Here is a 26,460-nt window from a genome sequence, read left to right on the forward strand (position 1 = left end):
ATCATCATCATCATCATCAGTGGTCTCTCGGAGTCGAGTATGACCATCCTCCCTCTGGGTCCCTCTGGATCCCCAGGTGGTTGTAGAGGCTGATCCTGGAGCTGCATAGTGGGAGGACACCTGTGCGTGACAGCTTTTTCCGTGGAGTGGCTGATGCGCCTGCAGCCACCACATGGTCTTTGGCAGGGGTTGGCCAGAGTCCAATGGCATGGAGAACCAAGATGATTGGGGACCACCTTCTGTTGCAGCCTTCATCCGCCTTCACTGCCGTTGTGACCTGGAGACATCTGTTGTTGAGGTCTTTGCTGGACTGCACTTCATCTGGAACCTCCCCCTTGACTTATCCGCCTTGGGTGACCCTACCAGGAGCCAAGCTCTGGACAGAATAGCTCTTGGGATCATTGGTACATGCAAGCTTCTCCACCACGGCAAGGTGGCGATCCAGGAGAAAACACACACACACACACACACACACACACACACACACACACACACACACACACACACACACACAGGTGCCTATCAAGCAGTGCTGTGTTTGTATTTAGGTGGGTGGACGGTGTTCCTTCATACCGTAGAGCTGCCAGACGCGGACTTTGTCTTCGTAGGGTAAGTCGTATTTCAGAGGGTCGCCTACAGGACCTTGGTAGTACGGTCGCATAATGGACTCCATGGCTGAGGTGTGAACCAGGCCGATGGCGTGACCAAACTCATGGACTGCGACCGCAAACAGATCCATTCCATCAGAGTCTGATAGAGAGAGAGAGAGAGAGAGAGAGAGAGAGAGAGAGAGAGAGAGAGAGAGAGATTAGCACTTGTCCCTGATCATGACCTTATAACTTTAGCAATTTAAACCATGGAAACAATCAAATCACACAATATTGAAATACACAGATAATAGAGACAATAGTATATTTAGTTTAGTTTAGCTACCTAACAAACTCAAAAACTAAGCACAATGTAACAATAAAAGACAAATAAATTTGATTAAAAGAATATATTTCGATTTCAAATGACAGTGGCCCAAGACAATAAATGAATTCATGTGGTAAGAAATTTCATATAAGAACATGTGTGTGTGTGTTTGATGAGTTAGAAAGACAAAGCGGGAAAGGAGACAGAATTTATTTATTTCTGTTGAGATACACAGTAAAAACTGTGTTTTGGTCCATCACACGTATTCAGGGTAGAGGGTAAAACATTTAAGAGCTGTGATTGGTCGAAAGAAATGAAATAAAAAAATCAAGGGATCTGGTGGAGAACAGTCCTGAGAAACACACGGTTCGTATTTTAGCCTATGTGACAACTGGTTCCTCATGGGTCTGTTTTCCTGGCAGCACCGTTTCAGAATCGTCCACTCCCAAATTAACGGTCTGTAGTCAGCCCCCCCCCCCTTTTTTCTCCCCAATTGTATCCGGCCCACTCTTCCGAGCCGTTCCGGTCTCCGCTCCGCCCCCTCTGCAGACTACCACATGCCTCCTCCCATACATGTGGAGTCGCCAGCCGCTTCTTTTCACCTGACAGTGAGGAGTTTCACCAGGGGGACGTAGCATGTGGAAGGATCACGCTATTCCCCCCAGTTCCCCCTCCCCCCCAAGCAGGCGCCCCAACCGACCAGAGGAGGCGCTAGTGCAGCGACCAGGACACATACCAACATCCGGCTTCCCACCAACAGGCACGGCCAACCTTGGCTGTAGGGACGCCCGACCAAGCCGCGGGTAACACTGGGATTCGAACCGGCGATCCCCGTGTTGGTTGGTAGGCAGCGGAATAGACCGCTACGCTGCCTGGACTCCCCATCTTTTACTATTGTTGTGAGTTTGCTGCCATCTAAAGGTGAAAAACCACCTATAAGTGCTGGGCTGACTTTGGTGCCAAGTGATGAAAGCACGGCAGGGTAAACACAGCATTTTGCATTTACGGTTCATCCGAATGGTCTCTCAAGTTCTGCTGTCTAGTGTAGCGATCCACACGAAGGCAGACTCACTGAACCAGGGGGACGGCAACAACATGTCTGCTGTTTACAACACTGCAATTATGTCACCGCTAGAGCTTTTTCTTCTGGTGATCAGTCCAACTGTGTGATTTCTCTCCTTTACTTTTGACATCTTACTACCTGGGTGAATGAGATGAATTAACACAGACATGAGGTACTCTGTATGTAGTAGAGAGCACATCTCTGTGTAGACAATATAACGTACGACCATGTCAAGTGAAGTCTCACTATGAGTTTTTGAATTTATTTAGACTTTTTTTGTAGGGTGAGTGGATGGGATTCCGGGTGAAGTGTTTGTATTTGTGGCGAATGAAATGGAAGCTGCACCGCCACAACCTCTCTGCTTAAAAAAAAATAAAAAAATAAAGTGTCCTGTACTGACCCAGCATTACCTGTTTCATTCCTGCAGGTTTCATCCTTTTTCAGGTCAGAGATCACTCTGGAGGTTTTAAGCACTGTTAGGCATGCGGTGCTTAGCGATAACTATGGTAATGTTGCTTTTGAGCTGTCAATCAAAATCTGAGTGCAAAGTCACACCTAGAGATACTGCAGGCTATTAGACGACATCGCCCCTGGTGATTTGCTAAAATAAGAAAAAAAAATCCTCTGAAAACCTCTTTTCTGGTTCTGCTACAGTAGGCAAAACCTGCAGCTTGGAGATTTAGATATGCAAAAAAAATGTAGCATCTCACAGCAGGCTAGCTTAGCATCCCTTGGTGGGAAGGCTCAGGTCTACAGGCTGTCAGCCTTCGGGTTGGCCTTGGCTTGGTAACACCTCCGCTGTGCCCCGTCAAAGACAAATGACAATGGACCACATGCACACATGGTTACAAGAGTCACCTGGGATGTTCACAAGCCAAATGCCACCGCTAATCTACAGGAGCACATGGCGCAGGGCGTTAGGGTGAATGAAAGGAGGGAAGGGGAGAAATCAGGGAGATTTAGACAGGAGTAGGTACCGTGTCATCTTATTTACAGTCCATCAGCATGGTGCCATCTGTGAGGTGACAGGGAAGACTTAGTGGCTGTGGCCAAAGTCAGAGCTCAGAGATTTGGGTGGATGAATTGGGTCCCATCACGTTTGGGGGGGGGGGTACACTTTGAAAGGGCCAAACTGAGCAGAGATATGGTACTGCTTTGAGGGATGTCTCTTGAGTGTCTTTAGTGACTCAACTAATCAAAATTTCCCATTTGCAGGAATGCAGTGCCTCACACAGTTGCAGTAGCCTGTATGCCTGGCAGCAGGTGATTATCAAGCTAGCCAAATGCTGTTATTGCACGACTCAGCACAGGCTTAGAAAAGGATGTCGTCTGTTCAAACTCTTGGCGATGTTATTAATGTTCAGGTATCATAAAGTACACTAGTGACGTGTTCATTTTTTTTAATTGCTTTTTAAAAATCACCCGATAGTTTTTCTTAGTCTGTTCATAAAAGAAAACATCCCATGCAAATGCAAGTGCATAACCAACCGGCATCACACCGGTGTACGATGTGAAGTGTTTCATCTCACTTTGTCCATTTCCCGAAACATGGCTGCATGTGGTCTTTCAATCCGACAGCCTTTTTTTCATTAAAAACTGAAATAACTCTTGGCATCGTGTTGTGTTTGCTGCAGAAAAGGCAGATTTACAATACCCACTGTGTCAAACAGATGCACATATTTCTGATGCCCAAGTTAAATATTGATGTGCAGTGAATCCTGTGCAGTAAAGGTTACCTTGGGCGGTTGAACAGTATTATGCAACTACTGCAGTACATGCATATAGCCCTGGGCACTAGTGTTAAACTTTAATACGGAATTTGTAAATTAGATTGAGAGTTAGGGAGCAAGCCCAGGATCTACATTTTCATTTGAGGTAAATCTTCATCGTACTGTGGTCTAGCAATATCTAGACGTTTACAGAATTAAATCAATTCTCAGCCCTCAACACAATTTTGTAGCTGACCAGTGATTCAACCATGAGTGTGAGTCCTTTGCTTTCACACATTTTCAGTTTAGAATATTCTTACACATGTACATCCATATTTTTATACAAAAGGTTTCAGTAAGAGGTGAACAGAGCCATCTAATTATTTAATTAGCTCTGATTTTTTATCCAGGACATCGCTCTTCGGCAGACTGTGATGCAGTTTAAGCTTGGCAAGCATGCCTGTGAGCCATCAGGCCCGCATTAGAGCGACAATATCGTCCACGTTTGTCACAGACAAATGTTGTCTGAGTCGGTCTGTTATGTCTTGCACGGTGGGCCTTATCATAAGCTTCTCGTCTCTTTTGTTCAACAGCTGTTCTCGATTGCCTTACTGTGGAGCGCCATCTCTGTCTGTCCAGGCCCACTGTCTCCCAGCTGGAGTCATCTATGCCGCAGATCTTCACGTGGCACTTGAGCACATCTTTGAAGTGTAGCTTCTGGCCTCCCTGCTTCCTTTTTCCCTGGCACAGCTCCCCGTAGAAAAGCTCTTTCGGTAGGCGGTTGTCTGGCAATCTTCTCACGTGGCCGGCCCACCCGAGCTGCGAGGCTGTTATTAGGGCTTCAGCACTGACAGTACCAGCACATCGCAACACTTCCACGTCCGGCACCTTGTCCTCCCATCTGATTCGCAGCAGCTTTCACAGATGACGAAGCTGTATGCTGGTGAGCTTCTTGATGTGCTTAGCGCTGATCTTTATCCAGGACATATAGCCATCCTCAAGAATAATGAAAGCAACGTTTAGCAGGGGAGCCAAAGTCTCAAATCTCTATGACAGTTGTGTTGGCAATAAATACAGCTGCTGCTTTTGTGGCCTTGATATGAATCAGGATTTTTCTCATTACTCGGTAAATGACACAGTTTGTTTTCCATTGCGCGTGTTACTAGGAGGAGGTGGAAAGGAATAAAGCGGACCTCGATGTTGCTGGCTTCAAGTCCACAGTATAATGAACAAGCATATGCATTACACGCATGTTCACCTTTAAACAAATGGCATAATAAATGTATTGTCCAATACTGTCTATACTGCCGTTATTCATTTAACATTGAATACACGTCACTGTTACTTTAACTTTGTCACATATATGGCAATTATGCACCTATACATTTAACAATCGCTATATTCCTTAAACTGTGACACATTGACGTGGTTCTTGACTGTTTAAATGCAAAATTAATACACACAGTTGGTCTTACTGAATGGCGTTGGACACGCCCCCATCACGTTCTGCCCACGTGACCCAAACTAGCAAGCATGCTGCAGCCGAGCTAAAAAATGTCATGTTTCAACTAACGAAATTCGCTTACTAAAGTTACACTTGACAGAGGTATTTGTTACTCCACTCTTCCGAGCCGTCCCGGTCGCTGCTCCACCCCCTCTGCTGATCCGGGGAGGGCTGCAGACTACCACATGCCTCCTCCGACACATATGGAGTCGCCAGCCGCTGCTTTTCACCTGACAGTGAGGAGTTTCACCAGGGGGACGTAGTGCGTGGGAGGATCACGCTATTGCCCCAAGTCCCCCCCCCAGGGACAGGCGCCTCAACTGACAAGAGGAGGCGCTAGTGCAGCGACCAGGACACATACCCACATCCGGCTTCTCACCCGCAGACATGTCTAATTGTGTCTGTAGGGACGCCCGACAAAGCCGGAGGTAACACGGGGATTCGAACCGGCGATTCCCATGTTGGTTGGCAATGGAATAGACCACTACACCACCCGGATACCCTTGACACAGGTAATTTACCATCAGCGTGTTCTGTGTAACGTAGAACACATATGTACACAGTTAAACATTTTACAACCGTTAGTTGTATCTGTAAGAGGAGATGGAAAGGGAAGAAGAGGACACCATGTTGCTGGCTTCAAGTCCAAAGTATTACGAACGAGCCGCGAGCAACACACTCCCGATTAAATTTGGGGAAGCAAAGTATAAAATTACAGCTATCAACGGATTATTAAACATGGGGAAATAAAGAAAGATTACCGAATGTTATTTCAAATGCATTTTCTTAACACATTAAGGAAAGCGAATGAGAGTGCACTTTCAACACATTTCCATATCCATGCACCCTGCTCCACAAACTGTCTATTACATAATACTAAAAATAGATGTGTCAAGTTTACATGAAATAACCTCCCAGATATCGCGCAAACCTGTGTGATGGCCTGGCGGCCTGTCCGGGGTGTCCCCCCGCCTGCCGCCCAATGACTGATGGTTGGATGGATATCGCACAAACATGGTTAGTAGAATCCTCTCATGTTTAGGACCAGATTCAGTAAAATTTTTATTGGATTTGCATTGAGGTGTTCACAACAAATGCAGCTAAGATTCACTATGTCACTCTTGAGGGAACTACCTGTATTCATGTGAAAAGTCTTCAACTCATATTCCTCCTGACTGTTTCTTAATAGTGTGCCGTTACATAACCCCAAACGGATTATCATACCAAACAGCTACATTGTCCACAAGGTGGCAATACACATAAATTAGACATGGAAGAAAATACCACAGGCCTTTAGACACTCTTTAATATGTGCAATAAATAAACAACCCACAAATAAATAAATAACTTTAATCTTGTGATATTTTTAAGGTCTGCTAAAAGGGCAAAACTGATGTTTTAACCTTTTAAAACCCTGGTGCAGTCTACAGCCCTGGAGCAATGACATCAAGTCTGACCCCTGTAAGTGTTATTAGTGGAAAGGGAAGTTCACCAGAGACCATCTGCATCAGACTTTCACTCGAGTACACACTGAGATTGTATCATCAGTGATTTTCGGGGATATCGTGAAGGGTCATGTTTTAGAGTTATGTTATTTTGATGATTTAATTCACTCCCAGAGATCAGCAGTATTTCAGTTAAATGTAATTGAAATACGTAATTCTTTACTTTTGAGTATTTTGTCATTTGTATTTTGCTGGACAGGAAAAAAAACAAGACGCAATTTGTAACAAACTACTTTAAGGGCTTGTATTTGAAATACTTAAAATACATTATCGAATATGTCATTTTATTCTCAAATACATGGCCTGTCGGGTCCAGCAACGCATTCATTGTGAACTACCATATTTCATTTGTGCTCCTTGTGACCAGTAGCTTGAGGAAAGAAGCTGCTTTGATGTTTGGTGCGAATGACTCTAAAATACAACAGAAGAAAAGAGCAATTAGCAAACACATGTGCTCTAGAACTGGCAAATATACTTACAAGCTAGTAATATTAGCATACCAGCTAACATCACAGACACGCCCAGGCAGCCTGGAACAGTGTCCTCTCGTGGTTTGTCATCATAATGGAAGCTTCATTAGTGAGATTGTTAGCAACGTCTGAAGCTCATTCCCAAATTATTTTCTAGCATAGCTACATTTAGGTGTTTTCTAGTGGCCATTCTTAATAGTTGTCAGGGAAATAGCTTGCGCAGTCCTCTTGAGGATGAGGATAACATTTTACAGTGTTTGCTATGCCAGCGGATGGTGAGGTTAATATTCAAGTTAAAAAAAAAATCATAATTTTAAGAAAGCAAGTCATGTATCAATTAAAAAAAATCTTTCATTCTGATCTTTACTCAAAAGCCAATGTTGTTCACCTTTTTGTACAAAACGTTTTACAATATGGATTATACAGAGTTAATACAATTCAGAGTGAATTGACTCCATTCCTGGATAATGATTAAATAACACATAAATGGCTGTTTTAGTGTCTATTATGTGAGTTGTCAGTGTTTCTTTTAATGCTGTTGGTTTTAAGTTGCAACTGGTTGGCCTAATCAATTTAACGGTATCTTTATACAGCTTTCTTTAGGTAGAAGTCAGTCATCTCAGGAGATGAGTTGCAACGAACCATCAGAGCCTGGCCAGGCTGGCCCATCATCTGCAGAAGAAGAAGCCACACCAATGCTCAAACGTGCAGTGCTGGATGGGAAATACTTCCAAATAGTAAAGCAGATCCCACGCGGAAAGATAGAGGCTGAGTGTCAGCTGTGCACTCACAAAAAGGTCATAATATGTGGCTCTCTTGCAGCAACATAAAATGACTACTCTCTTTGAACGTGGTCCAGTGACACAAAATAAAATTGACTCTCATGTCACATCCTTTGTCACTAAAGGCATGTACCCGTTGGCCACTGTTGAGCATAAAGAGTTTATAGACTTGGTACAGGGACTTTGCCAAGGTGTTAGAGTTACATATGTCCAGGAGGACACTTGGGAGAAGGATTGATGTTGAATTTAATAATAAAAAAGCAAAGTTGAAAGATAGACAAGTTTATACATCATGTTTGCACCACTGCAGATACCTGGTCAACTAAAAAAAAAAAAAAAAAATCAAAACAAAAAAAAAATATTTGGGAGTCACTGTACATTGGATACAAACCGACACACTAGAATGTGTAAGAGTGTGCTATTATTCTACCACCTCATGTCTGGCAGACCAAAATATGTGGAAATACTCAATGACTTGACCAACCAGCAACTGAAGACACCCTACATTTGACTGTTTGAGTCAGCTGACATTTCTTCAGGAAAAGCTTCCTGAGATCAAGCCTGCCTTGCAACTCCCACCGTTCAGAGGTAGAGCTTAATTTCCTTGAGGAATACTGCAGAGTCCTTAAGCCCATTGCCATTTCAATTGACCACCTTCAAGGTCAGACCTCATGCTACTGTGGTGAGCTCTTACCTAACCTCTTTGCTGTTCAGGCTAAACTACATGACCTGCAAGCTTCAAACCTATGGTCCTGCTCACATATCTCGCAAGCCACCATAGCTGGCTTTGAGAAAAGGTTCAGTAGCTTCTTATAGCTGAAGACTGATGTCAATGAAGCCATCCTGGCTACAGCAACCCACCCGTTTTTCAAGATGATGTGGTTGCCTCCCAAACTAGCTGCAGAGAAGAAGAGGATACATCACCTGTTTCTGCACTCAGCTGAAGACCTTGGCCTTGTGTCAGAAAGTGAGACTGCCCTATCAAACACTGCTGAAGAGAATGAAGACAATTTCTTTATCTTCTCTGACCAGGGTACGCATAAACTACTCTCACTTCAGTGTCTTAAGGTTAAACTGCAATTTCATGACTTAATCATCAAAAACGGATATCCAGCAATTAAAAAATAAATGAGTAGCTAGTGTCATGTCACATTTTTAAATATTTTTGTGACATTAAAAATCACTGAATTTAATGTAAATTCATAACAACCTTGCTTCCCTGTTTGCCTCTACTCTTTCCAATCCCAACAACAGGAACTGAGAGCCAGTCAGGCAGAGAGATGTTGCCCAGCCACAGCAAAGCAGAGTTGGAGACCATTCATTTTCTGGAGGACCCCAGAAAAAGCATTTCCTCTCTGGATTCATATCCACTGATCAAGCTACTCTTGGTGAGATGCAACACCACGATGCCACCATCGACACCAGTTGAGCATCTCTTCTCCTTTGCAGGCTGGTTTACCATCCTCACAGAAGGCGGTGAGGGTGGTAATAGCTGAACTGATGGAAAAATTAGTTGTGCTGGAAAACAACTAAAATTGAAATGCAAAAGAAAATTGTTGGATATGAGTTGTGCTGAAAAACAACTAAAACGGAAAACGAAGGACTGTTAGGGGGTACACAAAGGACCATACTTTTTTTTTTTTGGTTGCTGTTGGCATTGGGGGGAACAGGGTGTGCATCTCTTTCTCTTCTACTATTTTGCACTGTATGATACTCTGCTGTAATGGTACTGTTATGTGTCTTTTGCACTCGCTCAATTGTTTGCTTGTAAAGTTGGAGATCTCAGATATGTACTTACTCCACTGCACTTATATTTACCCCTCTTGAAAAAGGCATCTGCTAAATGCCCCGTCTTACTGTCTTCTGAAAGAACTAATGCATCACTGTGGCCTAACTGTTCACTTCCCCCAGTTGCATTTCAACTGGCTGTTCACTCAGTCAGTCTGTCACTCACAGATATGTAATACTGGATCATTTTCCTCAATAAATAAATGACCAAGTATAATATTTTTGTCTCACTTGTTTAATAGGGTTCTCTTTATCTACTTTTAGGACTTGTGTGAAAATCTGATGATGTTTTAGGTCATATTTATGCAAAAATATAAAAAATTCTAAAGGGTTCACAAACTTTCAAGCACCACTGTATTGGTGATTGTACTAACGTTTTTTACTGCTTTGTTTTATTGTATGTGATGTAAGGTGACCTTGAGTGTCATGAAAGATGCCTTTGAATAAAATGGTAATTATTATTATTATTACAAAAGTACACAGACGTTCATATCTGCAACAAAGTGCAAACACATGCACACACGAGAACTGAAGCACACAAACACATCTGCTTAATGAGGCGCTCATTTCAGCCACAGTCATTAGACTGCACATTGAGTCACCAGGGGAAGAGATAATTAATAAAAGCAATGTGCTACCTATTAAAAAAAAAACAGTGATCCTAGGCCTTCATTTATGTGACCCCTGCCAACATCCTGCCCTCATGTACAGGAGTGGATTCCTGAACCATCAACCACCAGCTAGGGCGAGTTGGTTCGCTTAATGGGGCATTTAACAACATGCTGGCCTCGCTGGTCTCTAAATGCCCAGTTTAAACGCAAGGCTAATTATTAATATTACAAGATGGCCTTGGAGGTCCTAGATTTGAGGTCCTGCTGAGAACAATGGTCTGCAAAATGGGGGATTGGGGGTGCCGCTGGGGGGTGTTAAATCATTAGTGGAGGAAATTATTCAGCTATGTATTGGTCTGATAAGGTCCATCCTTCCTAAGAAGATTATACCGCTCCTGCTGAAGCACCAACATTTGCTTTTTAACTCCTGAGCTGACTTAACTACACATCTTCTCAAGAGATTATCCTACCGTTGGAAAAGTCACCAAGAGCAACAGTTTGGCAATCTGAAACCTTTCTAGGAGCAGAGTTAAGCAGGACAGGACCTAAAGCATCCTGTCTTAAAAGCCGAACAATGCAGAGAGAAGCTGGCATTCACATCAGCTTACACAATGTCTTATTTAGAGACAAAATGATGGTATGGCGTGGACAGGATGGGAGACAGCAGCAAGATGGAGCTGACAGAGTGTGACTTCAAGAAATTAAGCGTTGTTTAATTAACTTGCTTTCCTCGGCTTCAGTGCTTCCGTCTGGAAGGTAGGAAAGACAGAAAGCAAAGTCACTGGGCAAACAGCAGGAGGGCTATGAATTAAATTCATCAAACAGGACGTTGGGCCGAATTCCTCATTATAACATAACTATTGAAGAAGAGCAGGTTTGCAGCCAGCAACTTCTTTGGGGAGTTGATTAGTTGAGTAAAAGTGGCTTTTAAAAGGCATGTAAGGGGAGTTTTTGTTGAATTTTTTAAAAATTTTTTTACGAGAATCTAGTAAATTCAATGAAATGAGATCCACACTCCTTCATTTTAGGCACATTTTTTACATCCCAGGAATTCATTAGTTTAAATTATGGCAAACAGAAAGTGCTGAAACTGTATCGACATCCACTTTTTCCCCCCTTTTCACTCTTTCAGTTTCTTGGAAACTTTCCAGCTCTCCTTTTTAAAATATACTCAGCTCAAAAAGTAAGGAAATTTGTGTTTGGTAGATTATTTCTTTGTTGTAACAACGCTTCTTGGCAATAAATCTTATACCGTTGGAAAGCCTGTTTATTTCCCTTTTAAATGGTGCCACATTTGTAAGGAACATGCATTTGTGGGATGAGCAGCAGAGCTGAGTCTGTGGGCTGCGCCCATGAAAAATTTGCCAAATCTTCTCTGCTAATGACAAACAGCTTATTTTGCTGTTGCTATTGACTCTTGTTTTGAGCTTCTGGTACCCCAGCTGCTGACAAGCAGGTTCCTGATATAAGATTTATTGCCAAGAAGCATTGTTACAACAAAGAAATAATCTACCAATCACAAATTTCCTTACTTTTTGTGCTAAGTTTATATTTTTTCCCCACTTTTGTTTAAAACCACCCCTGCCGTCTGCTGTCATCATTGATTTACACATGGTTGAATGAGGCTGGAAAGATGTGGGTCCTCTACAAAATCACTTCCCATAACTAGATTTTTAAAGTTACAGAAACTGTTAATAGACGTTGTTTATTCCCTGTTCTGTTGAGATTTTACCTGACATCTACAATGATTCAGATTTTTCTGTGAAACACTTCAAATGTGTGCTTTGGGAATGGATTCAAGGATTATATGTATTGTTATGTTATCTTGGTTGAAATAAATTATGACTATAATTATGTATAATTATAACATGTATAAATTATAATAATTATGACTAAACCACTTCTGGCTTTATTTTATCACTTGTTTTTTTTAAATTTTTTATTTATGCTTGGTCATTTTTCTTACATTTGCATGTTCGAAATAAAGACATTTGAATATGAAAAAAAAACTATACATGGAGGGAAAGATTGGGATGTGACAAAATCAGGACCCCTCTGTTGTCCTGTCTCTTCTTTTTTCCCATATATCCCCCCAAAAAAAACCCTCTTCATCCTCTCCCTCCATTACCTCATTTGTCCCAATCTACATCCTTGCAGCTGCTGCCTGCCACAACACACACACACACACACAGATGACCAGTGAACCATCTTTCCATTGCCCTGGCAGGGCTGTGACCTGGTGCGAGGCCTAATGGGAGCAGACTGAGATGCTGTCCTGTAGCATATGGTCAACAGTCTTGACAGGGCAGTGTGTGTGTGTGTGTGTGTGTGTGTGGGGGGGGGGGTTGGAGGAGGAGGGCAAGGGGACCCTGGACGGTTCACAGGCTCACCAGCTGGGCTAGCCTGCCACGCTAACACCCCCTTCTCCCCCCATAGCCACCATCTTTAGGTAGTACGTGGGGAGGCCATGCTGCAGCTGATCCCAGTCTCTTTGACAGAAAGCATCTCCCCTGCTGAGTTGTCCCTGCCCAAAACCCTAAATCCTTCCCAGCCACAGGGGATGTGTTGTGTCGCTAACTCTGTTTCTTGGCAAGGATCAACACACTGGCAAGGATCAACACCCCACAAACCTGGTCTCCAAACTCAATCTCACTCACAAAGTGATATTTAGTCTCACGTTTACCTGTGCTATCTGTGTCAATTTGGGGAGGGCTGTCTCCTCCAAAAACATGTGTGTGTGTGTATGTGTGTGTGTGTGTGAGTGAACCTAAAATATATATTCTGTTGTAAAATGTCAAGAAAGGGATAATCCATGACAAGGTGTGCGTTAAGGGATTTCAATGCACGAGTCGGAGGCAAAGGACCACCTGATGCAAAGTGGAGGGAGATAAGATCCTTTAACGCACGCCTTGTTGTGGATTACCCCAGTTATACCATGTCCACTTGCCAAAAAAAAAAAAAGAAGAATAAAAACATCCACTTATCTTTTGGTGAACTCTTTGAAATCAGAACTAAAAGGCTATGAAGCAAAAGTCAGCAGCTAACCTAACTTTTATTCACTGCACTTGATACTGCTTTAGTGTGTTTCTATGGTTACACAGCAAAATTGTGGCCAGTGGATGAATTTGGAACAGTGATTAAACTTCAGCTGAACTATGTATTCATTATACGGTTTTACCGCACACCCTCCAGCTAATCAGAAACAAATATTCTCTGCAACCATGGTGCAGTCTCTAGTAATCTCCCCCTTGCATTCTGTCACTTAGCATTGGCCATGTGGGTTCACTCGAGGTAGGGTTTCACAGAAATGCCACTGACAGAGATGGAAACAAGATGTTCTCTGTCACCTTTAACATTTTTTTTTTCATTCATTCATCTTCAGCCTCTTCTCTGGGGTCGGGTCGCGGTGGCAGCAAGCTTAGTAGGGCACTCCAGACATCCCTCTCCCCAGCAATGCCCTCCAGCTTCTGCTAGGGGATCCCAAGGTGTTCCCAGGCCAGATTGGATATGTAGTCCCTCCAGCGAGTCCTGGGTCTACCCCGGGGTCTCCTCCCAGTTGGTCGTGCCCGGTAAATCTCCAAAGGAAGGCGCCCAGGAGGCAAGTTCAAAGAAATAATTTTTTTGATAAAAGTTTTTATGTGTTTCTGATGTGTCAACCTGCTTTTCTGGGTTGTTGGTTAATTGAAAACATGATTCAGATGAATTAACTTCAGCTCAATTGAACTGGGGCAAAAACATTTATTTTACTATGTCAGTGATAAGCATCCAATCAGGATATTATGCAAACTAAATGATATGTAAGCCTGGGCAAGATCTTTGACTTCAACCTGAGGGACACTGGCACACTGCATAACCCCAGGCAACCAGCAGCGAGTTGAGAACATGGCTTACTGTGGGGAACAAATCAGGGCTTCCGGGCAAGTTCAAAGCTTGGATCGACCAACATAGCATCCTGCCACAACTTCTCTGGATGCTTCTGGTCTATGAGGTTCCACTGACCACCGCCAAGTGCTTTGAGAGGAGTAAAAGCCACTTTCTGCGCAGGTGGTTGGGCCTACCGTGAAGCCTCAGCAGCATCGCCTTATATGGGAGCAAGCAAAAGCTGCGACTTCCAATCAGTAGTCTGGCGGAGGAGTTTACTGTTACCTGGGCAAGAGAGGTGCTGCTGCACAGAGACTCCAATGACACCAAAGTCTCCTTGGTGGGCATCATAGTGAGAACTGGGTGGAAGTGGAGGGCACAGGAGGCAGTCAACCAGGCTAAATCAAAGCTCTGGTACAATGTGCTGGTGGGAGCAGTGGTATCAGGACAGGCAGGGCTGGGTAGCAACCCAAGACCTCGTTAAGAGAAGGCCCAGGGGAAAGAGAGATTACAGATGGTGCAGGAGGGGTGGAGGAAGCCCACTCCAATGGGATAGTAGGGATGCGGCAGCAGCGGGTGTGGACCCGATGAGAGTAGGCAATGGAACGGATGATCTCATGGTCAAAACTCTGGAAGGCTGAGCCCCTCCAGATCAAGTTCCTGACTCAATCGGTCTACGACGTCCTCCCTATTAAATGCAACCTCTTCTGCGGTGGTCTGGCAGAGACTCCAGCATGTCCACTGTGACAGAGAAGAGGATCCTAAGCTGTTGCCCAAAAGCTCTGGAAGATGGGTGCTACCACTGACGCCATGGCCAGGTGCAGAGGGTAATAGCAGATGTCATCAGCAGAGGGATCTCTCACAGCAGGCAATAATAACTAGCAAGGCAGTCTATCACCTTTGTCAAGGCCAAGGAGAGGCCACAGCTACGCCCAGGCTTAGCAGGGGGTCTCCTTATAACATCGTGGGACTGGCAGCTGAAGGTCGATGTTGGGAAACAGCTCAAATTCCTAGAGATCATCACGGTGTCCACACTCAGGCCAGACATGGTGCTGGTGTCGGAAACAATAAGACAAGTGGTCCTGCTGGAGTTGACTGTTCCCTGGGAAGGCCGGGTGGAGGAGGCCTTTGAGAGGAAGAGAGCCAAGTACGAGGGGCAGGTAGGCAAATGCCGAAGTTGGAGAAGGAGAACCCAATGCGACTCCATCAACATCGGGCATAGAGGCTTCAAGAGCCGATCTCTCTACAGGGCACTAAAGCTTCTGGGAATCACAGGACTGCACAGCAGGACAGCCTCCAACAAGATCACAGATGCCTCAGAGAAGGCATCAAGATAGCTGTGGATCAAGCGGGGTGACCCGTGGACAAGCTACTTAAACACAAGCCAGGGTCTGTTTACTCGCTGCTAGGTTGCATGGGCGAGGGTGTCTGATGTTGGAAGACCCGAAACACCCGATGACCCCAGGTTACATCACTGACGACGTGTCTGCATTGCATCGAAAGGTGTGTGTTAAAACCTAAGGTTAGCTACTCAATTGAATTAGTTTTCCTCAATACTAGAACTACTTATAATAAACTTAAGAAACGGATCTTGTATCGTTCTGTTCACTACAAAGTCACATAAAAGTTTGTGCTTCACATCTATCACTGTTTGCTTCTTTTCATTTTCTTCTTATTAGTGATTTTCATTCCTACTTTATCATCATTCTTAAGTAATTGCAGTAGTGGTAGATAGAAAAGTTCACATCAATAAATCCCAATATTTTAAGATGTTTATCCATCTTTTATCAACAAATCTTCTCTGATGTGGAGAGCACAACAACAAAACTATGTTCTATAATATCACAAATAGTGACTTATATGGGCGATCAAGGTTTAGAGTAACTTTCGAGTGAAACTGAGCTAAACTTTTATATTAATGCTACATTTCTTTTAAAGACAATCTGCACTACCACAGCCTCAGTGGCACAAAGTCCATTTACTTAATGACTGACAATAATGAGCTGGTTCAGACTGTCAGGTAGACCTATTAATCTCAAGAATTCATCGGGCTTTTTCAAAATAAATACCACTTGATAAATCAACAACCTCGGTGCATAGTGTATTAAAAAAAGGTGATGAAGAGGTGGGGGGGAAGAGTCAATCAGATAAGGACATTGACAAAAGAAGGTTGAAAAAAGAATTGAAAAAAGAAAAGACACAGAAAAGGATGGAGTAGAAATTAAGAGGTGAGATGAAGGGGAGAGGAAAGGGGGAGAATGGGAGAGCAAGACGAGCGGAGAGAAACAAATTTTAGTCCTCATACCTCGCTCTGATAACAAAAAACTTGCGGATTAGTCGCTACTGTGATAATCTTAGTCAACAGCATATTTATAATTTGGGAGATGAAATACTAATTATTGAATTCACAGCATGAATAAAGGGTAGAGTATGGCTTGGGTCCAGTGTTTTGACAGCAAGTGTTCTAGTTTTGGGTACGGTGGCCTCAGAGAGAGCAGATACTCTGTTTTGGAGGCTCACCTTTTCCTCTTCCCTCTTTTTTAAGCATTCTGTGCACTTCCTGCCTCCATCTTTCTACCTGACTCTCTTTCCCCTGTCCTCCGCATTTAACCCATCCTATTGTAAAAGAACAGTGGGCAGCTGTGGTGCAGCACCCGGGGACCAACTCCAGTTCTTTTTCCTATTGGCGTGGTCAGGGGCACAGAGAGGAGTATTAACCCTAACATGCATGTCTTTTTAATGGTGGGGGAAACCCTCTGCAGACACAGGGAGAACATGCAAACTCCACACCGAGGATGACCTGGGATGACCCCCAAGGTTGGACAACGCTGGGGTTCGAACGCAGGACCTTCTTGCTGTGAGGCAACAGCGCTTACAACAGTGCCACCAATTTTTCTATTGAGTTTTCCTTGACCTTAATAATATTTACAGAACATTTGAGCAATTTGATAATTTTCCAGGTGTTTTCCATGGCTGTAAAGCTACTACTGAATTTTCATACTTTCCAGGATGTGTGGGAACTCTTGATAGCAGCATTTTATAAAATGCAGGGCAACAATGAGCCTGCTCATCCAGGATGTACATCTTTCACTAATAAATTCTTCTGAACGTTTGCCAATTCTTAGGCCCCAGTGCCCACTTCGCCACAGAAAAAAGAAATCCCTCTTAAGATAAACTAATCACTGATCACTGGATAGGCCTATATTTAGCTTTGAAATGTAGGACATTTTTGAGATGCAAATTCAAATATAAATTCAAACTTATCTACATTCCTGTTCCAAATATCCATATTTCTCAGGCCAAGCATTTAGAACTTAGGGTGTCTACTAAAGAATATTTTAGAGACACTAAGCCCTCCTAGTTTTAAAAGATAGGAATATCTCCAAAATTTTTCTTAATGATGTCTTAATTCTATTTCATGCTGTTTTTACAGCTGGGCTATTTGTAAGGCCTAACAAACCAAACTGAGCTGAAACGTTGGTTGTTTTTCATCCTCTGGCTGTAAAAACTGAAATAAGAATTGCTAAAAAATATCTGAAAAAAATTAAATTAGTTAAATTGTAAAATTTAAAATAATGTTGCAAATATCACACAGGATTTTTTTTTGTTTTATTAAAGAGGCTATCCTGAATTTAGACTTGCACTTAGACTGCCTTTATTGTCACTTCTGCATATGTATGTCTCATACATACGGGGAACCAGATTGCATTTCACATGGACCACAGGGCCACACAAAAACAAATAATGTGCAATAAATATTAAAAAAACAAAAAACAAAAAGTACATTAAAAAAACAAAAAGGACTTCACAAACCTAAACATCACAAGGACATCTGATATGGACAGGGAGTTTCTTGCAGTGACAGTGGTGCACACAGGTGTGTTGTTTAAAATGACAATGCAATTAATTGTGCAAAAGGAAGTGGTAGGTATCGGTCTTTCTTAAGTCGATGATTACCTCCTTAATTTTTCCTATGTTTAGGGAGAAGTTGTTGATTTTGCACCATGCCGCCACTTGGTCCACCTCCGCTCTGTATGGTGATGAGGCCTACCGCTGTGGCGTCATCAGCACATTTTATGATGAGTTTGGAGGTGGATGATACTGTGCAGTCATGAATCAGCAGGGTGAACTGCATCGAACGGAGAACACAGCTCTGTGGACTGGTGGTGCTCAGTGTGATGGTCCTGGAGGTGATCCTGATGATTTGGACTGACTGTGGCATCCCCGTGAGGAAGTCCAGCACCCAGTTGCAGAGGGAAGTGGTAAGGCCCAGTGTTGAGATATAATTGCGTTAAAATCTGAGCTGAAGTAAATGAACAACAGCCTCACATAGCTGTTCTTTCTCTCTAGGTGTGACAGGGCTGGGTGAAAGGCAGAGGTTATGGTATCTTCTTTGGAGTGGTAAGCACTGAATGGAAACTGGAGGGGGTCCAAAATGGAGGGGAGGCTGGACTTGATGTGCTTCATGACCAGCCTCTCGAAGCACTTCATGATGATGGGAGTCAGTGCAATGGGGTGGTAGTCGTTGTGGCAGGACACGAGGGACTTCTTTGGCACTGGTATATTAGTAGCAGACTTGAAATACGTGATGACTGTGTGGGACAGTGAGATGTTGATGATATCAGGAAGGACATCTTCCAGCTGCTCAGCACAGTCCCTGATGGCTTGGCCGTGGGTTCGGTCTGGACCTGCAGCTTTGTGTGGGTTGACACTGGAGAGGGTCTTTCTCACAGCATCCGTGGTCACATGCAGCCACGCGACAGGTTGGCCTGTGCTGTCTTGAGGGCTGCCTTATCAACGAATCTGAATACAGCATTCCGGGTCCTCAGCAGCTCCCGGACTTCTGCTGTCAACCATGGCTTCTAGTTGGCCCACAAAGAGATGGTTATGGTGACAGTGATATTGTTTATACACTATTAATGTAGGCTCTCACTGTCACTGTGTATTCCTCCAGATCAATGTGCTCAACAGAGGAGGCTGCCGCTTTGAACATGCCCCAGGCAGTGCTCTCAAAGCAGTCCTGAAGAGCTGAGACAGACCCCTCTGTTCAGACCCTGATCTGTTGCTGAACCGGTTTGGTGAATTTCAGAAGTGGCCTGTATGCTGGAATTAGCATAACAGAGATGTGGTCTGAGTTTCTGAGGTGGGGGCGGGGGAATGCTCTATATGCACTCTTCTCATTAGTGTAAATGAGGTCCAGTGTGTTGTTTTCCCTGGTGGCAAAGTTTTCATGTTGATGGGCTTTGGGTAATACAGTCTTTAGGTTTGCATGGCTGAAATCCCCAGCAATAAAGAAAAATCAGTTAGGGTAAGTGGTTTGTTGTTTGCTGATGCCGTTGTGTAGTTCGCACAGTGCCTCTGAGGCATAAGTGCTCGGGGGCAAGTACAGGGCCATAATAACAACAACAGTGAATTTTCTTAGCAGATTGTATGGCCAGTACTTGACAACTGTGAACTCCACAAGTGCAGAGCAGTATTTGGAGACCATCACAGCGTTTGCCACCATTCCTTGTAATGTAGACACACAAGCCAACCCCACAGGTGTTACCTGACAAAGATAATGCTCTGTCAGCTCGGTAGCATGCTAGCCCATCTGGCTGTGTCCGGCATGCTGCTGTGTAGCCAGGTTTCAGTGAAGACAAAAATACAAGAGGTTTTCATTTCACACTGGGGTATCAGTCGACGCTGTATGCAGTCTAGTTTATTTTCCAGAGAGCATACGTTTGCAAGTAAAAAAGACAGGAGAGCTGGTCTGGAGGGGTTAGTCTTTAGCCTAGCATGGATGCCTCCATGCACACCATGCTTTTGGGTCCTCTTGTGCCGCGTCTGGTGCTTTCTCAAGCGGATAGCTGAAAAGGGATTCCCAGTAGCGACAGGGACTGGGACGCGCAGCAAGCCAAAGAAATGCAGATCGTTCAAATGAGCTTGTATCTGATCGCGGGTGATCATATTGCCAATGTCCAAAAGTTCTTGACAGTTGTAATTGTGTTTCCCGGTGTTTCTTTCTCACAGTGTCAGACACATAAGACAACAAAAATACTGAATTCTTTGGTCCCTGTGAGACCGCTGAGTCCGCACGCACCGCCATCATCACTACCTATGAAAATTTCTACAGTTTTAGTGGATTTAGCATAATCTGGTGATCACAATAGTTTTTTTTTCACTCCACATATCCTACCATTCATTTCAAATTGAACCTGATCCTGAAAACTCAGAAAGCGTTCATGTAGAAGTAACTATTTTCAGCAGTTGCCGATTTTGGTATAACACCGACAAGATAAACTATCAGTCGTGAGCACATTTTGGAGAAAGGGGACTGATCAACATTGTCATCGGACATGGTAATATTGGCAAACACAACAAGTCATATCCAACATTAGATTAGGTTTAAATACATTTTGGATGTATTTAAGTCCATTCTCCTTCTTCTTTTCCTTTTTTGGCAGACTTGACACATTTCCTCTATTTGCGTCATTACATTTTAACACTTGCTGGAACCCCATTGGCAATAATGATAAAAAGCATTTAGAGGAATAATTACAGAACCCTAATACATGGAATGGCTGTTACCACAAAAAATGCCAGTGGGAAAGAAATCAAATATGGTATTTTTCAATACCCCCCTTAAAAAAGTTTATATGTATATATATAAAAAACAACTTAAAAGTAACAACCCTACTGTGAACATGCTGATAAAAAGATGAATAGATTCCCTTGTTGACTGCCAACATCCCTCACCTGGTGATCTGAAGGTCCAGGCCTCATCATCATCAAAGTGTGTGTCCCCCGCTGTGAACTTCTCACCAGGAAAAAAGGCGTGAGCCACAGTCCCCCCTGGCCCATCAAAGGGGTAGCCGTCATTGTGATCCGCCTTGGTGAAGTCGATCTGGATGTCTGCGTCACTGCCGGCCACCTCATGGAAGTTAAGGGGAGCAATGTCGCTCCAGACCTTCAAGGCGTAGTACATAAGAGCTCGAACGGTGTCCCTCCCCAACAAGGCCGACTCCTTAGGAAAGGTCCTGATTCTGTGAGAGGACAGACAGAGAGAGAGAGACATAGTGAGCGGATAGTGAGAGAGAGAGATAGAGATAGTGAGCGACATAGTGAGAGAGTGAGAGAGAGAGAGAGAGAGAGAGAGAGAGAGAGAGAGAGAGAGAGAGAGAGAGAGAGAGAGAGAGAGAGAGAGAGAGAGAAAGAGAGAGAGAGAGAGAGACTGACTTCTCGCCCCTCACAGGGTTTTTCCTTGTTTTCCAAATAGCTAATTTGGCCAGTCCTGAAATGAAAATCATTAATGTATGTACATATTTTTTCTTTGCAGAGTAGTGTGGAGCACAGATAAAAAGACAAAAAGACAATCTTTCTCCTGAGCCCTAGAACCATGTTTGTAGCAGACAGACTCAATAGTCTGACCAGTCTGGAACACTGGATGAACAGATGGTACAGTGCCTGGCAAAAGTATTCAACCCCCTTGACAGTCGTCACTAATTTCTGGATTATAAAATATACTCACACATCTGTTCCTGAACAACATCACTTTTGTGAACCCATAAGCTCTAACAGCATGTTGCCAAAGCCAAAATAACTTATGTTTCACTGACTTTTTGTAAATAAATTAAAAAACTAAAATATAGTGCTTGCAGAAGTAGTAAACCCTCACATATCAATACTTTGTGGCGTACCCTTTTGCTGCAATAACGGCATGATTCTCTTGGGGTAAGTATGTACAAGCTTTGCACATTCTTCTGGAGTAATTTTGGCCAATTCTTCTTGGCAGAATTTATACAGTCTTGCACGTTGGTGGGATGGTGCCTCTGGACTGCAATTTTCAGTCTGTGCCACATATTTTCAATGGGGTTGAGGTCCGGACTTTGACTTGGCCACTCCTAAACGTTCCAACTTTTTGTTGCTGAGCCATGCCATTGTTGCTTTAGCCTTGTGCTTAGGATCATTGTCCTGCTGGAAAGTGTTCCTTCTCCCAAGGTTTTGTTTTATGGCAGACTGCAACAGGTTATCTTCCAATATTTCCCTGTGTTTAGCTCCATCCATTCTTCCCTGAATTTGACCAAAGTTCCAAGTGCCTGCAGATGAAAAGCAACCCCATAGCATTATGCTGCCGCTGCCATGCTTCACTGTAGAGAGGGTGTTTTTCGGGCATGAGCAGTGTTAGGTTTGTGCCCCACACAACGCTTAGAGTTTTAGCCAAAAGGCTCAGTTTTGGACTCATCTGACCACAAAACCTTTGCCCACATCCTAACTGGGCCTCTCTCATGCTTGGTAGCAAACTCCAAGTGTTCTTTTATATGCATAGTTTTGAGCAACGGCTTCTTTCTTGTCACCCTCCCATACAGACCACATTTATGGAGAGCCTGTGATATGGTTGAATCATGCATATTTACTTGCAGTTTCAGCCACTGACCTCTGGAGCTCCTTCAAAGTGATTGCAGGATCATCTGTGGCTTTCCTCATCAGCCCACGTCTTGCTCAGATACTACTAAGCTTTGAGGGACGGCCTGTCCTACGAAGCATCTGGGTGGTGTGATATAGCTTCTACTCTCTGACAATAGATCCAACAGTGTTCCATGGGACATCCAAACACTTGGATACTGTTTTTATCCCTTTCCCGCCTTCTGCATTTTAATCCCTTTGTCTCTTACTTCAGTATTAGGCTCCTTTGTCATCATTTTCTGATGGCGTTCACACCTGGCTAATAAACTTTTCATACCCATAAACGAGACTGTTACTTTAATGTTAAATTGTGTTAACTTGAGTTTGTTTTAGGAAAAAAAAAGTCAATTGTGTAAACGTGGAGCTTTCAGAGCACAAGGGGTTGAATACTTATGCAAGCACTAAATTTTAGTTCTTAAATTATTAATAAAACATCAGCAAAACACAACTTATTTTGGCTTTGGGAACATGCGGTTAGAGTTTATGGGTTCACAAAAATAACATTGTTCAGGAACAGATGTGTGAGTATCTTTTATTATCCAGAAATTAGTGATGACTGTCAAGGGGGCTGAATATGTTTGCAAGGCACTGTATATTTTTTATGTCTGCAAAGCATAAGGGACAGCCGTTCCCTGTGCCAGGATTGAGCTGCACAAGATACCTCTTTGAAGCTATGGCCCTATGTACAATCCTCCACTGGAGGTCACCTGTTCGTTTGTTAACGGGAGGTTTGTACATGGACTGCCAACAGCCCCTCAGGGACAACCCCAACACCAAAAAAACTCAGTCCACCTTGACACCTTTACCCCTGCCAGGGAGCGTAAGTTTGAAACCTTCACACTAATATAATTGGATTTTTTTTTTCTCTAGAGTCCCAACTCTAGAGTCTTTAGAGACAGCATGATGTCCCCTTTATATTGCCACTGTCCCACAGCAGGAGAGACAGCTATGGAAGGAAATACATATCCATAGTCATCATCCCATTGTTCAGATAGCGTATGATCTTCAGCATATGCTCAGAGGGCCTCTGGCAGAGAAGCACAGACCTCCTCCACCAGCCTGAACAGCAGTCTACTGGATCTGATGTTGAGCACTTCAGCTAGATGGGTGGTACATGTCTTCATGAGATGACCCACCTTCACACAGTAAGCCTCTCTCAGCCTGGATCTCAGGCTAACAGAAGACAACACCTGAGAGGTGATGAAACTGTTTCCAAACAAGGGCTCCTCAAAGAGCCACATCCCTGGTGTCATCACAGGTTCCCAATGGAGTGTTAAAACCTGCCACACCGATAAGATACACTTTTAAAAAGGTGCCAGACCAGTTAAATCCATGGATTAGGGCCGAAGCAGGAACAAGTGTTTGTTGAAGCCTACGTATCCCGCCCTCCTTAGCAGCAAACAGGCAGTATCTTTCCATGGCAGGCCAAAGCAGTAAAGCAGTATCTGAGCTGTCTGCAGCCTGAAAGCTGTGATCCATGATTTGATATCTACCAGGCCCTGTCTTTCCTTCTGTATTGGCCGGTACAGTATCACTGGTCTCAACAAGTGCTGCCCTGACCAGAAGAAATCCACAACTGCCCTCTGAATTCATTCATTCAGGTCCCTTGGTCGAGGTAAGACTATCAGTTTGTACCAAAGGGTCGAGGCAACCAAGTTATTGATGATCAGGACCCTTCCCCTGTAGGAAAGCTGAGGTAGCAGCTATTTCCATTTAGACAGTCTGGCACACACTCTCTCCATAGCACCCTCCCAGTTCTTCCTCTGAAACTCCTCTCTTCCCTGAAAAACACCCAACATTTTCATGCCCTGCCTTCCCCATCTGAGGTTTCCTGGTAACTTTGGCCTTTCCTTGTCTGCCCACTGCTTAATCTGCAGAGTTTCACTTTTTTCCTAGTTCACTTTTGCTGACTATACCCTTTCATAAATGTCTAAACTACTACCCAGGAACCCCATATCTCTCTGGTTCTGACAAATACAGTAATATCATAAGCATAAGCTGACACCACCAGCAAGGGGCACTGAGGCAACCCTGGTAGCATAAGTCCCGATAGCCTGGATCTTAATCTATTCAGAAGAGGCTCAATAGCTAAAGAGTATAGCTGTCCAGAGATAGGACATCCCTGTTTAATGCCTCTCTGAGTCTGTACCGGACAGCTCAGCCCACCACCCACTTTCACAAGACAGAAAGATTCCTTATATGTTAAGGGTTAATACTCCTGTCTGTGCACCTGACTAAGGCAATGGAAAGAAGAACTGGAGTTGGTCCCCGGGCACTGCAGCTGCAACAGGATAGGTTAAATGCAGAGAACAAATTTGTTTTAAGAATACAATTCATTGTAAGAACACAATGACAAAATATAGTGGCTTGTTCCCTCTTCTTCTCTTATAGAACAAACCCAGCAGTGATACAAAAGCATCTCCAAAACTAAAACATCTTAAAGTGGAAAAAAGAAAACCATGGCCAACCTTATCAAACGCTTTCTCCTGAGCTAATGATATTCCAACATTCCAAACATGACTGGTCTCTGTGAATTATTAATTCCAGAAAGTTTTTAAGCCAGTTGGCGAGAACTTTTGAAAGAAGTTTCTAGTCTGTGCATAACAAAGCCACTGGTCTCCAGTTCTTAAGTAAAGCCAAATCTCCTTTTTTGGGTAAAAGTGAAAGAACTGCATGCCAACAACATACCAGTAACAGGCCTATCTGGGAACACTCCTGGAGCACCTCCCACATGTCGGCTCCCAAACACTTCCAGAAGTGTTTATGAAAGTCTGCAGGCAGTCCGTACAGCCCAGAAGTGTTTATGAAAGTCTGCAGGCAGTCCGTCCAGCCCAGGAGCTTCACCAGAAGCCATCTGACCGACAGGGACAATGCGCTCCTCCAGGGAGATATTGACATCCAGGATGGCTCTGTCCTCGGAGCTCAACTGACGAAGCCCCTGCGCAGCAGCTCGTCCACACGCTCTCTGTTATAGTCCTCCACCCTGAAGATGGGTGTTGTAGAACTATACGGCACAATGTCTCATCTCAACCAGGTCAGTTGTCTCTGCACCATCAGGGAGGCGGTGACAAGCCATTTGTTTGGTCTGAGAGACAGACTTCTCCAGGTTAAAGAAGAGGTGGGAGAATCCATGTCTCTTGACAAACCAAGACCTGACCAAAGCCACTTTAACGCTTTCATGTACAAACCCCAATTCCAATGAAGTTAGGACGTTGTGTAAAATGTGAATAAAAACAGAATACAATGATTTGCAAATCCTTTTCGACCTATATTCAATTGAATACACTACAAAGACAAAATATTTAATGTTCAAACTGATAAACTTTATTGTTTTTTGCAAATATTCACTCATTTTGAATTTGATGCCTGCAACACATTCCAAAGAAGCTGGGACAGGGGCAACAAAAGACTGGGAAAGTTGAGGAATGCCCAAAAAAACCCGTTTGGAACATTCCACAGGTGAACAGGTTAATTGGAAACAGGTGAGTGTCATGATTGGGTATAAAAGGAGCATAACCGAAAGGCTCAGTCGTTCACAAGAAAGGATGGGGCGAGGTTCACCACTTTGTGAACAACTGCGTGAGCAAATAATCCAACAGTTTAAGAACAACGTTTCTCAACGTACAATTGCAAGGAATTTAGGGATTTCATCATCTACAGTCCATAATATCATCAAAAGATTCAGAGAATCCGGAGAAATCTCTGCACGTAAGCGGCAAGGCCGAAAAGCAACATTGAATGTCTGTGACCTTCGATCCCTCAGGCGGCACTGCATTAAAAACCGACATCATTCTGTAAAGGATATTA

At 43.6% G+C, this 26,460-nt stretch overlaps 1 protein-coding gene across 1 annotated transcript in view; it reads right to left on the reverse strand.

Moving 5' to 3' along the window:
• Positions 1 to 26,460, reverse strand: part of LOC130121996 (matrix metalloproteinase-17-like) — a 144,966-nt gene that overhangs the window by 21,921 nt on the left and 96,585 nt on the right. Inside the window, exons 4-5 of the mRNA XM_056291004.1 lie at positions 20,947 to 21,233; positions 574 to 750 (exon numbers count right to left, since the gene is read on the reverse strand). Of these exons, the coding sequence (XP_056146979.1) occupies positions 574 to 750; positions 20,947 to 21,233 (464 nt within the window). The remainder of the gene's footprint in view (positions 1 to 573; positions 751 to 20,946; positions 21,234 to 26,460) is intronic.

Source organism: Lampris incognitus, chromosome 12, assembly GCF_029633865.1.
Source record: "Lampris incognitus isolate fLamInc1 chromosome 12, fLamInc1.hap2, whole genome shotgun sequence".
Taxonomy (NCBI): Eukaryota; Metazoa; Chordata; class Actinopteri; order Lampriformes; family Lampridae; genus Lampris; species Lampris incognitus.